This window comes from Amblyraja radiata, chromosome 14 (assembly GCF_010909765.2).
Source record: "Amblyraja radiata isolate CabotCenter1 chromosome 14, sAmbRad1.1.pri, whole genome shotgun sequence".
In the NCBI taxonomy this organism is placed as follows: Eukaryota; Metazoa; Chordata; class Chondrichthyes; order Rajiformes; family Rajidae; genus Amblyraja; species Amblyraja radiata.
In genome coordinates, this window is record NC_045969.1 from 32,051,307 (window position 1) to 32,066,645 (window position 15,339).

Below are 15,339 nucleotides of genomic sequence, written 5' to 3' on the forward strand. Positions count from 1 at the left end.
ATTGTTGAGAACTGAAAAGTGAAATATGTAGAGTTAAAACACACACAAAAGTCCTTCTCCAGGAGTTGATTATACTTTCAAATGTTTCTGTGGCCAATGCATGTTCTGGCTGCGTGATGGGGTTGACGTTTCTGATAAATGACATGCAGAAGAATGAAAACCAGCATTCAATGATACCTGAACATATAATGAGGAGATAGAATAAGGTCTAATACATTGATTGACTTTATATCAGTGGTGATCACTTCTGAAGTGATGTTTTCTGAGGTAATTATGAGTGTTCTGCACCATTTATGGGCCTGTCCCATTTAGGCGACTTTTTAGGCGACTGCAGGAGACTATGCAGTCGCCATATGGTCGCCACATGTCCGCGGGTGGTTGCCGGGGTGCCGCCTTCCTGGTCGTGAGGTGTTCCCACATTCTGGGAACTAGTCGCGGCCTCATTATGGTCGCCGCAAATTTTTCAACATGTTGAAAAATTAGCGGTGACCAGAATGAAGCTGCCATGGAGTGTAGCGAGAATTCTCGTGCCGTCGGTGGGTCGCCAGGAAGTCGAAGGTTCTCGTATGTTCTCGTAGGTTGTAGCCGGTGCTGACCGGTGAATTTCATTAGCTCATTGGGGGGGGGGAAAAAAACCGTAAGCAGTAGTTTTCAGAACCAAGGATAACCTACCGGTAATGTTAAATTTTTAGATTAGATTAGATTTCCTTTATTGTCATTCAGACCTTTGGTCTGAACGAAATGCTGTTGCCTGCAGCCATACATGTAATAATAACAACACACAATAAACACAAATTAACATTCACCACAGTGAGTTCACCAAACACCTCCTCACTGTGATGGAGGAAAAAGTCTTAGAGTTACTGTCTCTTCCCTCCTCTTCTCCCTCTGCGCCGAGGCGATACCCCACCGGGCGATGGTATCAGTCCCGCGGTTCAAGCTCCGCGGCCCGGGGGTGGTCGAAGCTGCCGCCCTCCAGTCCAGCGGACGCAGCTGTTGCAACGGGAGCTCCGGAAAACAGGCACCAGCCTGTGACCTGCGAGCTCCCGACATTGTCATCCACTGGCCCGCGGCCGAGCCCCAGATCCAGGTCGCCGCCGCCAGAACGCCGCCTCAGCCGCCGGAGCACCGTCTCCGCCCCGCACCGGGCCGCCCACACGGCTGGGTGGCTCTACCCTCGAATGTCCGCCGAGCTTCACAGCCGTGTATATCTGGCTTCTTAAAAGTTGTCTCCACTCCTTCCTTCCCCCCCACCTCTTTTAAAGAACTTACCGTACACTGTGCTTTAGCCTTCTTAATTGCAGCACCAACCTTCCTGTTCATCGCAGTGTGTGTCTGAATTACAATAGGTGCAGGAGTAGGCCATTCGGCCCTTCAAGCCAATGGCTTTGCACTGTGTGAATGTCACTCGGACAGAGCTCCCCCCGCTTGCCCTGTCCCCCTTCTTTCCAGTAATGTATTTTTGTCTCTTATCTTATGGTTTATGTATTATAGTTCAAGAGTGTTTCATTGTCATAAAGTACGTACCGAAAAGGAACAATTAAATTATTATTTGCAGCAGTGGCACGACAGGTTTGTAAACATAGTACTCAATAGGTTATATAGTAAACAATCGAAAGAAAAGTTGAATACATTAATAAATATATAATGCAAAAGCAAAACAAACCCCAAAGTGCCTAGTGCAACCCAGGCAGTTCATAGTTCGGAGTTTAGTTGGAGTTCATAGTGTTCAATAGCATAATGGTATTGGGAAGAAACTGTCACTGAACCTGGACATTACAGTTTTCAGACCTATACCTTCCTCCCAATGACAAGAGTGAAGAGAGCGTGGCCAAGGTGGTGTGAGTCCTTGATGCGGGATGCCTTTTTGAAATAGTGTCTCCTATAGATCCCTTCAGTGGTGGAAGGTTAGTACCCGTGACAGACGGGGCAGTGTTCACCACTTTTTGCAGTCTCCTTCATTCCTGGGCATTTTAGTTGCCGAACCAGGCCCTGATGTAACTAGTCTATACCATGCTAGCTACTGTACACATGTAATAATAATAATAATAATATATTTTATTGTCATTGCACGTCAGTGCAACGAGATTTAGTATGCAGCTTCCAACCGATGTAAAATAAAAGTAAAATAAATAAATAAGCTGTGTGACGTGACCATCCGAGGGAGACAGTCCAGGGGGGATGGGGGGCACTCAGCAGGGCCGGTTCAGAGCCACTATAGCTCTGGGAATAAAGCTGTTTCTGAGTCTGGAGGTTCGGGCGTAGAAGGCCTTGTAACGTCTGCCGGAGGGAAGTAGTTCAAACAGTCCGTTACAAGGGTGTGAGGAGTCTTTATGGATACTGACGGCCTTCCTGAGGCACCGTGTGTGGTAGATGCCCTCCAAGGCTGGTAGCTGTGTCCCAATGATCCTCTGCGCTCTGTGAACGACGCGCTGAAGAGCTCTCCTCTCCGCCTCCGTGCAGCTGAGATACCACACAGAGATGCCATACGTTAATATGCTCTCTGTGGTGCAGCGGTAGAACGTTGTCAGCAGCTGTTGGGGCAGACCAGTCTTTTTTAATGTCCTCAGGAAGAACAGTCGTTGCTGTGCCTTCTTGACCAGCGCAGCGGTGTTGGTGGACCATGTGAGGTCCTCTGAAATGTGAGTGCCCAGAAACTTAAAGCCGGACACTCTCTCCACACTTTCCCCGTAAATGGAGATTGGGGCGTATTCTCCATTATGTGACCTCCTGAAGTCAATAATCAGCTCCTTGGTCTTGGAGGTGTTTAGTGACAAGTTGTTACGTGCGCACCAGTCCACCAGGTTCTGCACCTCCGCTCTGTATTTTGTTTCATCATCGTTGGTGATCAGCCCAATCACTGTTGTGTCGTCTGCAAACTTCACGATGGTGGTGGTGTCAAATGCAGGAACACAGTCGTGAGTGAAGAGGGAGTAGAGCATGGGGCTTAGTACACAGCCCTGTGGTATGCCGGTGCTCAGGGTGATAGTGGAGGAAAGGTGCGGGCCCAGTCTCACTGCCTGCGGTCGCTCCGTCAGAAAGTTCAGGATCCAATCGCATATCGGCGAGCTGAGGCCTAGCTGGTGGAGTTTGGTGGTGAGCTTGGTGGGGATGACCGTATTGAATGCAGAGCTATAGTCAATGAAGAGCATCCTCACGTACGTGCCCTGTCTGTCCAGGTGAGTCAGGACAGTGTGAAGAGCCAGAGAGATGGCATCCTCTGTTGATCTATTTGCCCTGTATGCAAATTGATGAGAGTCCAGTGAGGCAGGGATGCTGGATTTGATGTGGGAGAGGACCAGCCTTTCGAAGCACTTCATTGGGATTGGAGTTAGGGCAACCGGGCGGTAGTCGTTCAGGTTGGTGACTTTAGACTTTTTCGGCACCAGCACTATGGTGGCTGTTTTCAGGCACTTGGGGACCGTTGCCAGAGATAGAGACAGATTGAAGATTCTCGTGAATACCTCCGCCAGCTGTACAGCACAGTCCTTTAGTACCCTTCCCTGGACTCCATCCGGGCCTGCAGCCTTGCGTGGATTGATCCTACGCAGAGCGCACTGTACCTCCTGAGTGCTCAGTGTTAAGGCCTGTCCCTCCGCCATGGCCGGGGCTATTCCACTCCTGGTGGTGTTGCCAGTTTCGAAGCGGGCAAAGAAGATGTTTAGTTCGTTGGCCAGTGTGATATCACCGTGGGGGCAGGCGGGGCTGCTCTTGTAGTCAGTGATGTCCCTGACACCCTGCCACATGCTTCTGGTGTCCGCGGTATTGAAGTGGTCTTCCACCCTTTGCCTGTGGATCTTTGGCCTTTTTTATGCCTTTGTTCAGCTTCGACCTGGCTGCACTGTAGGCAAAAGTGTCCCTGGATTTAAAGGCATTGTTGCGTGCCCTTAGCAGATCCTGAACCTCCTTGTTCATCCAGGGTTTCCGGTTTGGGAACATCTTTATTTGCTTGTCCACTGTGACAGTCTCCACACAGCAGTTGATGTAGGAGAGCACAGTGGATGTGTACTCCTCCAAGTCTACCTCTGTACCACTGGTAGCCTGTGGAGCAAACAGGTCCCAGTCGGTGCGATCAAAGCAGTTCTGGAGTTGTAGGGTGGTGTCCTCGGGCCATATTTTGACCGTCCTTATTGCAGGTTTGGTCTTGCGGATGAGGGGTTTGTATGCAGGCAGTAGAAACAGTGAGAGGTGATCGGATTGTCCCAGGGATGGGCAGGGGAGAGCTCTGTAAGCGTCCTTGATGTTGGTGTACACTTTATCCAGCGTGTTTGAGCCCCTGGTAGGGCACTGCACATGCTGGTGGAATTTGCTGAGTGCGGCTCGTAGGTCGACCTGGTTAAAGTCCCCTGCAACAATGAAGGCACCGTCGGGGTGAGCATCCTGCTGCTTACTGATGGCCGAGTGCAGCTGTGCTAGCGCTAGGTTAGCATTAGCCTGTGGTGGGATGTATATGGCCATGATGATAACCACAGTAAACTCCCGAGGCAGGTAAAACGGCCTACATTTAAGCAGTAGGTATTCCAGGTCTGGGGAACAGTAGCTCTCTACTGCAGTGTGGTTGATGCACCAGTCATTGTTGATGTAGATGCAGAGCCCGCCACCCTTGCTCTTACCGGAGTCCTTTCTTCTATCAGCACGATGCAGTGACCGGTTGGTTAGGTCCACAACCAAATCGGGAACCAGCACGTTGAGCCAGGTCTCTGTGAAGATCAGCACACAGCAGTCTTTCAGGGATCGTTGGGTGTTGATCCAGAGCCTTACCTCGTCCAGCTTGTTGGTGAGTGACCGGACATTCGTGAGAAAGATGCTTGGGAGCGATGGTCTTTGTGGAGCCCTCCGTAGCCTGTCCTGCACCCTCACTCGCTTTCCACGTTTCTGCTTTCACTCCCGGCGCTTGCTCCGTCTCCTACCCTCCGGAGTGGTGACCCAGGGGGCTGTTCTGCCCAGCTCCATCGGGATTTTGGTAAGGGTACTGTAGTACTCGCATGCCAGTTTCTCGCAGCCACGTCCGATATAGAGCAGTTCCGTGCGGCTCCATGTGCGACCCGTCGGGATTGCGATGCGGGTCCTGGATTTCCTCGTCCTGGAGATGAGTTTCTTCCTAGGGGTTCTAGGGGTTCTGAGGTTTTTAAATACCTTATTTTCACAGCCGCGTTCGGTACCGGGCTGCTCCGAATTAACTCGGACTTGGGAGCGCAAAGCCGCTGCGTCTGAACGCGCCGCCATCTTCACCAAGAGGTTCACCAAGCTCTTCATCTTCACCAGAGGTTCAAGAGAGTGTTCATTGACATACTGAATCTCCTCAATCTTCCAAGGAAGTTGAGATGTTGATGGGCATCAATGTGCTAGATCCAGGACAGTACAGTGCATTCAGAAAGTACTCACAGAGAGTGGTGAATTTCACACAGAGAGTGGTGAATCTCTGAAACTCTCTGCCACAGAGGGTAGTTGAGGCCAGTTCATTGGCTATATTTATTTATTTATCTATTTATTTATTTATTTATTTTCTCCTTTTTGAGTGGGCGGCACGACTCGCGTCGCAGCGGCCTCTACAGTCCGTCTGTCGTTTTTTATTTCTTGTCTCGTTTGAATGTAGTTTAAAGTTTTTTTTTAAACTGGGTATGTGCGGGGGGTGGGGGGGTGCGTGGGGAAACTTTTAAAATCTTTCCCCTGCACGGAGAACCCGACCTTTTCTCTGTCGGGTCTCCGTTGTCGTTGGGGCCTAGCACCGTGGAGCGGCCTCCAACCAGAACGACCTGGGGCTCCAGTCGCGGAGCTGCGGACCTACTTACCATCATGGAGCTGGCCGAGTTCGGAGCGGGAGGAGCGGTGGTGGCGCGCTGCTGCGACCCGACCCCAGAGATTCAGAGGCTCCAACCGCAGGTCAGGTGGACAGTAACACCGGGAGCCTGCCGGTCCCTGCTGGGAGACCGCTTTTCGGGGCTTCCGCAACGGCGACTTTTCCCGCCTGAGTTGCGGGAGTTGAAAATTACCTGGAGCGGGGCCTTAAATCGCCCGGCGCGGCTTTAACGGCCGTGGGACTTGCTAGCGCACGCCGGGGGCTCCAACACCAAGACCCGGAGCACGGCCTTGCATCACCTGGCGCAGTTTTAATGGCCGCGGGACACTTACCATCGCCCGCCGGGGGCTTTGACTCTGACATCGGGAGGAGAATGAGGAGTGCAGGGGAGAGATAAGACTTTGCCTTCCATCACAGTGAGGAGGAGATTCACTGTAATGGATGTTTGTGTAAATTGTGTTATGTCTTGGTTCTTTTTCTTGTGTGTATGACTGCAGAAACCAAATTTAGTTTGAACCTCAATGAGGTTCAAATGACAACAAATAAATTGTATTGTATTGTATTAAGAGGGAGTTAGATGTGGCCCTTGTGGCTAAAGGGATCAGGGGGTACGGAGAGAAGGCAGGTACAGGATACTGAGTTGGATGATCAGCCATGATCATATTGAATGGCGGAGCAGGCTCGAAGGGCCGAATGGCCTCCTCCTGCACCTATTTTCTATGTTTCTATTCAGACCCCTTCACTTTTTCCACATTTTGTTTCGTTACAGCCTTAATCTAAAATGGATTACATTCATTTTTTTTAATCATCAATTTACACACAATACCCCATAATAAAAAAGTGAAAACATGTGTTAGAAATTTTTGCAAAGTAATTAAAAATAAATAACTGAAATATCACATTTACCCTTCAGACCCTTTACTGAGTACTTTGTTTAGGCACCTTTGGCAGCGATTACAGCCTCAAGTCTTCTTGGGTATGACGCTACAAGCTTGGCACACCTGTATTTGTGTAATTTCTCCCATTCTTCTCTGCAGATCCTCTCAAGCTCTGTCAGGTTGGATGGGGAGCGTCGATGCACAGCTATTTACAGGTCTCTCCAGAGATGTTGAATCTGGTTCAAGTCTGGGCTCTGGCTAGGCCACTCAAGGACATTCACAGACTTGTCACAAAGCCACTCCAGACTTGTCACAAAGCCACTCCAGCTTTGTCTTGGCTGTGTGTTTGGGGTTGTTGTTGTGTTGGAAGGTGATCCTCCCCCCCAGTCTGAGGTCCCGAATGCTCTGGAGCAGATTTTCATCAAGGATCTCTGTACTTTGCTCCGTTCATCTTTCCCTTGATCCTGACTAGTCTCCCAGTTCCTGCCGCTGAAAAACATCCCCACAGCATGATGCTGCCACCACCATGCTTCACTGTAGGTATGGTAGTGGCCAGGTGATGAGCGGTGCCTGGATTCTTCCAGATGTGACGCTTGGCATTCAGGCCAAAGAGTTCAATCTTGGTTTCATCAGACCAGAGCACCAGAGAAAACACCCCTTTTGGCAAACTCCAAGCGGGCTGTCATGTGCCTTTTACTGAGGAGTGGCTTCCGTCTGGCCACACTACCATAAAGACCTGATTGGTGGAGTGCTGCACCCTCCTCTCACTGCAAACTAATTCTTCCACTGATTTTTTTTTAATGGTTTTCCCAAATTAATGATTTGTTCCTGCAAATTGCAAATTTTAATGATCAATTCCATCTTGAGAATAAATCGTCTTTCTGAATGTGACCTTCTGATTTGCAAATGTTCACACCATCGGGACTGTGAACATCATTGTGCTCTTGCTTCTCAAACATACGTTGTGTGTTGCACAATATTCCAACCACAATAAGAGAGCCAACCAATTGTAGAACAGCTTCCTCATCTAATAAATCAAATAACCTCAATGGGTTATGTCTGCCCTTTAGTGAAAATTAAAACTGTTTCTTCCAATGGACAATGAAACTGTAACCATTAAAGCCGTAGAGTCATACAGCATGGAAACATGCCCTTCGGCCCAACAGCCACGCCGACCTACATGCCCCATCAATACTAATCCCACGTGTCTTTGTTTGGGCCATATCCCACTAAACCCGTCCTGTCCATGTACCTGTCCAAATGTTTCTTAAACGTTGCGATAGTACCTGTCTCGATTACCTTCTCCGGCAGCTCATTCCATACACCTTTTTGTGTAAAAAAAAAGTTACCCCTCAGGTTCCTATTAATTCATTCTCGATTCCCCTACTCTGTGCATTTACCCGACCTATTCCTCTTATGATTGTGTACACAACTATCAGATCACCACATCCTCCTGCGCTCCAAAGTATAAAATCTTGCCTGCTCAACCTCTCCCTTCTCATAAATCTTCTCTGCACCCTTTCCAGTTTCACAACATCTTTCCTATAACACGTTGATCAAAACTGAACACTTTAATATATTTAGAATAAGAAGTAGACTTCATGAGAAGTAGACAGCAGCTTTTCTCTGTTGTATTTTCTCATCTTACAAAATAAATTGTTCGTGAAGCAAGTTTATGTTCCTGGCGGCCAGTTTTGATGGCTGTTATCAGAGGACAGGTAATAAGTAATTGGCCTTTGGATTGTCCATTTGTGCTGTTTAGCTTCTTGCAGAATATCCACATTCGTGCTGCAGAAATGATTACCTCTGATCTTAACCACCAAGACTGTGCAGAGTCACTGTGTTGCCAATATGCTGTTTGTTTGTAAAGTACAAAGCTTGGGGAAGAAATGAATTAATTGCACAATGTATTGCAGTTTTGTAAACTCTAATGCTTGCTATTGTGGATTTATCTCAATGTTAAGTTGCTCCATCTGCTCTGCCGTAAGTGCATGGAGATCAGCTCATTGTGTTGCATATTGTTCCCAGAACATTTTATTTCAATTATATTTCAAAAATCTTATCCTGAGTTATGATGGGTGACCTGTATTTTTATTTTTGCCTTTGTGCTGCTATATGAAACAATATAAGTTTTATGTACAGTATAAAGAGCACTGGCAAGTGAAGTCGCATAAGCAAATTGTTTACGTACCTACAACAATAGAGTTCCCTGCAAGACCATTTCATCCTTGTTTTTCTTGATCTGATTCCTTAAATCTTTTAACTTGGATGATCCCAACATAATCTCCTGGGATGTTGCTGGAATATAGCTGATCTTTCTCCCAACATGTTTTTCTCTATATCCATGTTGCCAAATGTTTCTTTGTGCGTCTTTTTCCTCATTTTTTGGCATTTGGGCATTTATTATCCATCTCTAATTGTCCTTGAAGTGGTGTCGGTGAACGTTTGGTGAGGAGACTTGGCACACGTAACTCCTGCTGAGATTCCTTACACTCTGGTTTATTTTTCTTTTGCCTGTTATTTAATTACGTCAACCCTGCTTTCTTTCTTGGGACAAATCTGGACGTTGATTGTCTTCAATTATCTAGTGGTGACTTCCTATAGAGTCTGTCCTTCCTTTCCCATTAAAGCTTTATGTGAGTTTCAGTCTGTTCAGCACCAAATGTATTGGTGAACTAAACCTCCATTCATATACAGAATTTGCAATTTCTGGTTGCATTTACAAGCTTTGGAAGGAAATCATTAAAAGATTCACCCTGTTCCTGCCTCAGGATTTGGAACTCAATCTGCGGGTCCGATGGTCCGATTTTGGCTTGAAGTGCAAAGGATCTTGTTAAAATTTATTCTCTGATTCAGTCATTTTCCTCCTGTCCACAAAAGGATGTAGCTGACTGGTATCCTGCAGAAAACTCTTTACAGTTTATGTTTCTGCTTGTATTTGGAATCGCCCTCATAATGCTATCAGCCTCCCAGTTCATCGTAGGCTGGAATGGTGAAGTCATTATAGCCAGCTTATTGCATATTTCTGTACAATTCCCTGCTTACTATTGATTTTAATTTTGAGTCAAGTCCAGTGTTCACATTATTCCTGATGTATGAAATTTTATTCACTGGACTTTTGTCACATGTTGTTCCCAGAGTCCCGTTTCCCAATTATCCCAGCGGGCAGCACAGTGGTACAGCGGTAGAGTTTCTGACTTAAAGTGCCAGAGACCTGGGTTTGATGCTGACTACGGGTGCTGCCAGTACGTTCTCCCTTGACCGCATGGGTTTTCTCTGCTTTCCTCCAAGACTCCAGAGATGTACAGGTTTCTAGGTTAATTATCTTCGGTAAAAATTGTAAATTGTCCCAAGTCTGACAGCTAGTACTATTAACATAGAAACATAGAAAATAGGTGCAGGAGTAGGCCATTCGGCCCTTTGAGCCTGCACCGCCATTCAATATGATCATGGCTGATCATCCAACTTGGTATCCTGTACCTGCCTTCTCTCCATACCCCCTGATCCCTTTAGCCACAAGGGCCACATCTAACTCCCTCTTAAATATAGCTAATGAACTGGCCTCAACTACCTTCTGAGGCAGAGAATTCCAGAGTACGAGAATCGCTGATTGGCGCTGACTCGGTGGGCTGAAGGGCCTGTTTACGTGCTGTATCTCTAAACCAAGCTAAACTAAAATTATACAAGAATCAAATGTGTGGATTGCATCAGGTCTATTTTATCGTCGACGTGCCATGTCCAGCTGAATTGTACAATCTATATTTTATACACAGAATGTAATACACTAGTGGGGAATGTGATACAGTGAGTACAAATGGTTGACTTGCACCTTTAACAAAATGGATCCTATGCAATCATACAACAATATAACAATTATCCATTTTGGAGTTGATTTAGATTGGTATTCTCCAGGCTTTTCGTAGTATATAAAGCGCCTGCAAATTTCTGCTTATCTGAGGAAAATCAGTAGACCATAACTTTGAGAGCATAAGCACAAAAAGGCCGTCTGCACAACGGTCTCGATTCAAAACATCTCCTGTCCATTACCTCTACAAGTTCCTCCAGCACTCAGTATTTCCTTTGCACAAAAAAAAAATCATGTTGGTGAAAAGGAGATTCAGTATCACATGTCAAGTTGAGTGTTGAGATGATAAATTATCTCTTCTATTAAGTTTTGGTCCATTTCATTCCATTGCCAGGTTGTGGTTTGTCTCGAGGTTTAAACTTCATGGTTTCACCAGCAGAAATGAGTTCCAAATCCTGAGGCATGGAACCAGGAGTCCTGCACGGTTAAATAGAAAAGATTCATCATAAGGACACTAATCATAATATCAAACATCAGAATCTTTTATATAATAACGAATCAGTTGAAACAGAAATTCATTTAGCCTTTATTTGAACATAAATTGTGTGTTTTAAATCTGAGGAAGCATATTATTTTTTTTGTAATTGTTATTCCAATTTACATTCATTATCTCACAACAAAGCCCTAATTTATCACCTTGAAAAAATGAATTTTAAAAGCAAGTATTGCACAGCTTTGTGGCATTTTTTTCTTGGGATTACAATTTACAGGTCCAATTTAATTTTGAAGTTGCATCTAATTTTTGTTTCAGATTCCCCTTCTGTGGTAAACAAACAGCTTGGATCCATGTCACTTGATGAGCAACAGGGTGCGTTCAGCAAGAGATATGTGATTTAACACATATTTCTTCATTAGTTCCTTTTATGATTTCATCTTCTGTCTATAGATTTTTTTTTGTTTTCAGTTTCTGTTTTTGTTTCATGATGTCTTTGTTTCAGGGTGGCAAGCTGCGGCCACTCTGGGCTGTTTTATTTGAAAAGCATTTAATAAAGTCCACCTTTTTTGATTTCTTTGTTACCTGCTGTGAGAATAACGGAATCAATTGTATTCTTCAATATTGCCAGCTTTATAAACAACAAATTTCATAATGCCATTTAAAAGAAAAAGCTTTTAACATTAAAATATGTATTTCTATATTTCCAGCCATTTTGAGTCAGGTTTCTTGTGGGTTAAGCACAGAGCAAACTAACCTATTGTTATAACATGTAGAAACAAATAACTACAGATGTGGGTTTATTCCAAAGATAGACACAAAGTGCTGGAGTAACTCAGCAGATCAGGCAGCATCTCTGGATAGGTGGTGTTTTGGCACTTCTTCCTGACCTGAAACCTCACCCATTCTTTTTCTCTAGTGATGCTGCCTGACCAGCTGAGTTATTCCAGCACTTTGTGTCTATCTTTAGTCTATTGCTATCCTCCTTATGAGCCTTTTTTTTTAAAGATAAATGTTTTGCAATACTTTGGTAAGGAGAATACTTGTTATGCATTTATGCATCACTACCACACCTTGAATTCAAAACTTAGTTCCAATGTACCTCATGAGTCATAGTCATACAGCATAGAAACAGACCCGTTGCCCCAACTTCTCTGTGCCAACCTATATATTCCATCTACGCTGGTCGCACCATCCCACATTTGACCATATTCCTCTAATTCTTTCCTATCCATGTGTCTGTCCAAATGTCTTTTAAATGTTGTTATGGTACCTGCCTCAACGACACCCTCTGGCAGCTCGTTCCATATACCCACCACCCTCATGGAAGGTAATCTGACAGAAGGTTTACCGAAAGGCCAAAATCTGAAATTACTGGTTTTTGAAGGGCATACAAGAGTCCTTGGCAGAGGGTTAAGGCCATGATCTTTGAAGCTGGCAGTCACCAATGGTCGAGCTATGAAATTTGAAAAAGTTTGTTAGAGGAAGGCAGAGTTTTCAAAGGAGCTTGAGAAGGCTACCAGAGGGGGAAGGAAACTGAAGGATACAAATATCAAATTTGAGGTAGCAAAGGCATATACTGTACATGTGAGAGACTGACTGCTGTGAGAATTGATATGGTATAGGATGCAGGCGCCAAATTAGTAGAAAGTTGATAGATGTGAAATATGGGCAGGCAGACAGGACAGTTTTGAAGTAGCCACGATGAAAAGAAAAGTCGAAAAGTTGGAAACAAATACAGCAGATGAGTATAAGAGAAAATGACGATTCTGTTCATCAAAACATAAAATATTAATTACAAATGCAGACTGACATCCTTTGTATTTCTGGCAAAATCTGTCTGAATTTTGTTAATTAGCTTTTAATTGTTAATGGTGTTTTTGTGTCTGGATAAATATTGTTTTTTAGAACAGTGGTAAATGTTCTTTCTTCCATCCAATCCTCTCCTCCTGACCCAACTCGTAGCGCATTATAAAAATCAACTAGTTTCTTCCCCTTTTGTTGTCTTCCTTTTAATTTCTATGATAAGAGAGGTAGTTCTAAGATTTGGAAGCAGTTTTGTTTTTTTTCTCCCCATGTGGTGTTGCTGCAAACTTAAATGAACACGTTCAGTGATCCATATCTTGTAACTTTCCTGAGTTATAACATTGTATAAGTAGTAAATTCAATGTTATGGGTTAGGAAAAAATGGGACTGGATATTATACGATGTATGGGTATAATTTAGCCTTCAGTGAAGATGCAGTCTTAATAAAAACCTTAGTTTCCATTGATTACAGAGATTATCTCCTAGCAATGTATAGAAACAAAGAATTGTAGATGCTGGTTAATGCCAAAGATAGACACACATTGCTGGAGTAACTCAGCGGATCAGGCAGTTTCCCTGGAGAAAAAGGATAGATGACGTTTCCGGTCAGGACCTTTCTTCAAACTTGATGCTGTGTGACCGTCTTGAGTTACTTGCGCACCTTCTGAGCGATATATGTTGCTTTATAATAGAAGGGGCTGCCGATGCTGGCTTACAAAAAATACACAAAGTGCAGTAGTAACACAGCAGGACAGGTAGCACCTCTGGAAGACATGGATAGGTGACGTTTAGGATTTGAGTCTCAACACCAGAAACTCATGTTCTCCAGAGATGCTGCCTGAGCTGCTGAGCTACTCCAGCACTTTGTGTCTTTTTATATTATTTTATACTTCCTTTACATTTAGATTTTCTTAACATGAGGCACAGGGACAAAATTAATGACTGCTTTATCCTGAATAGTATTGATTAATGGGAACATTATTGGTGTGGGATGAATAACTTTGGGGTTCTTTCTCAACTTCTGGAAAAAAAGTTGGGCAATGTTTTGGGAGAGTTTATCTCTTCAATGACCATCAAATGAAGATTTGAAACTAGATTGAAATGTAGTTTACAATAAAATAGCATACACATTTGTGTGTGTTTTTTTTTTAGTCCTTCATTGGTTATAGGCAAGATTGGCATTTAATGCCCATCCCTGATTGAACTGAGTTGTTTGCTAGGCCATTTCAAAGGGCAGTTAAGAGTCAACCATGTTGCTGTAGGTCTGATGAGTCGTATAGGCCAGACCAGGTAAGGTTTACTTATGACAGCCTAGTAGTTTCGCCATTACCGTTACGGAAACTTGCATTTTATTCCACATGAAGTTGATTCATTTAATTTAACTTCCCCAACTGCCAAATGGGTGTGGATTGTTAGTCCAGGCCTCTGGATTACTAGTTCGACAACCTGACTAGTATGCGGCTACAGGTCTTAGTTTCACTTCCTACACACCAGAGAAAACAATTATGAAACATGCACCAAATATAGATAGACACAAGGAACTGCAGATGCTGGTTTATTACAACAAAAACACTGAGTGCTGGAATTGCTCAGTGGATCAAGCGGCACTCTGGAGAGCATGGATGGGTAATGTTTACGATTTGAGTCTGAAGTAGGGTCCCAATCTGAAACTTCACCTACCCATGTTCCCCAGAGATGCTGCCTGACCTGCTGAGTTACTCCAGCACCTTGTGTCTTTTTATGCACGAAATAAACCTGGATTCACAATTAATGTTCAGTCTGTAAATAAACATTTGTATCTTTAATGTAGGTAAGATTCTGTTCCCATTTATCGGTGCCTTTTGCTCAGTATCAGGGAGTGGAGAATCATTATTTTCTTTTGCTGCTTAAATTCCAAAAATATTCTAGTGCCTTTTCTTATTATTTAATATTGTTAATCTATTAATTAAACTGATCATAGATTGATTATGAGAATTTTTTTGAATTTATAACATTAACAACATAATTAACTAATATTCATTTTTATACATAGTAATAATTAAATTATAAAATTGTTAATTATAACAATTAGAACTGTAAGATTTTGTTGATTGCACAGAGAAAAGTAAACTTATTTCTAATTAGCCTTCCATCCTTATGTGGGTATTTAATGTTTGCAGGTGACAGTGCAGATAGTTCCAGGATTAGAACACCAGGTGCTGAACCAGTTCTAAGTCTGCATTATAGTACAGAGGGAACCACTGCCAGCACGATTAAACTAGACTTCACCGATGAATGGTAAGTATAATCTGAATGGTAAAATGCACATTGACACTAGTTAAAATGTGAACATTGTTTGTGTTTGGAAAGTAAAATAAATCCCTTTTGCTTTCACAGCTAATTTACATTTGAAATGGTCCATTTAAAATGATTGTTGAACCATTGCATTTTTGGGTTACTTTAATGATAATTTAAAGAGCTGTTTATGATTGTTATAAATGAAATGGAGTTCTTCAGCCAAAAATGTTTGGGAGAAACACAGAAGATTGACTATTCACCATGCAGTTGTTTTGAAGGA

At 43.9% G+C, this 15,339-nt stretch overlaps 1 protein-coding gene across 14 annotated transcripts in view; it reads left to right on the forward strand.

Annotated features, from left to right (window-relative positions):
- The window catches only part of dcaf6 (DDB1 and CUL4 associated factor 6), a 111,887-nt gene that overhangs the window by 60,884 nt on the left and 35,664 nt on the right, over positions 1-15,339 (forward strand). For 8 of the 14 annotated variants that reach the window (XM_033033024.1, XM_033033026.1, XM_033033025.1 and 5 more), the window contains 2 exons: positions 11,295-11,351; positions 14,942-15,059. In XM_033033024.1, the coding sequence (XP_032888915.1) occupies positions 11,295-11,351; positions 14,942-15,059 (175 nt within the window). The remainder of the gene's footprint in view (positions 1-11,294; positions 11,352-14,941; positions 15,060-15,339) is intronic. The other 6 variants (XM_033033038.1, XM_033033037.1, XM_033033035.1 and 3 more) reach the window with 1 other exon arrangement.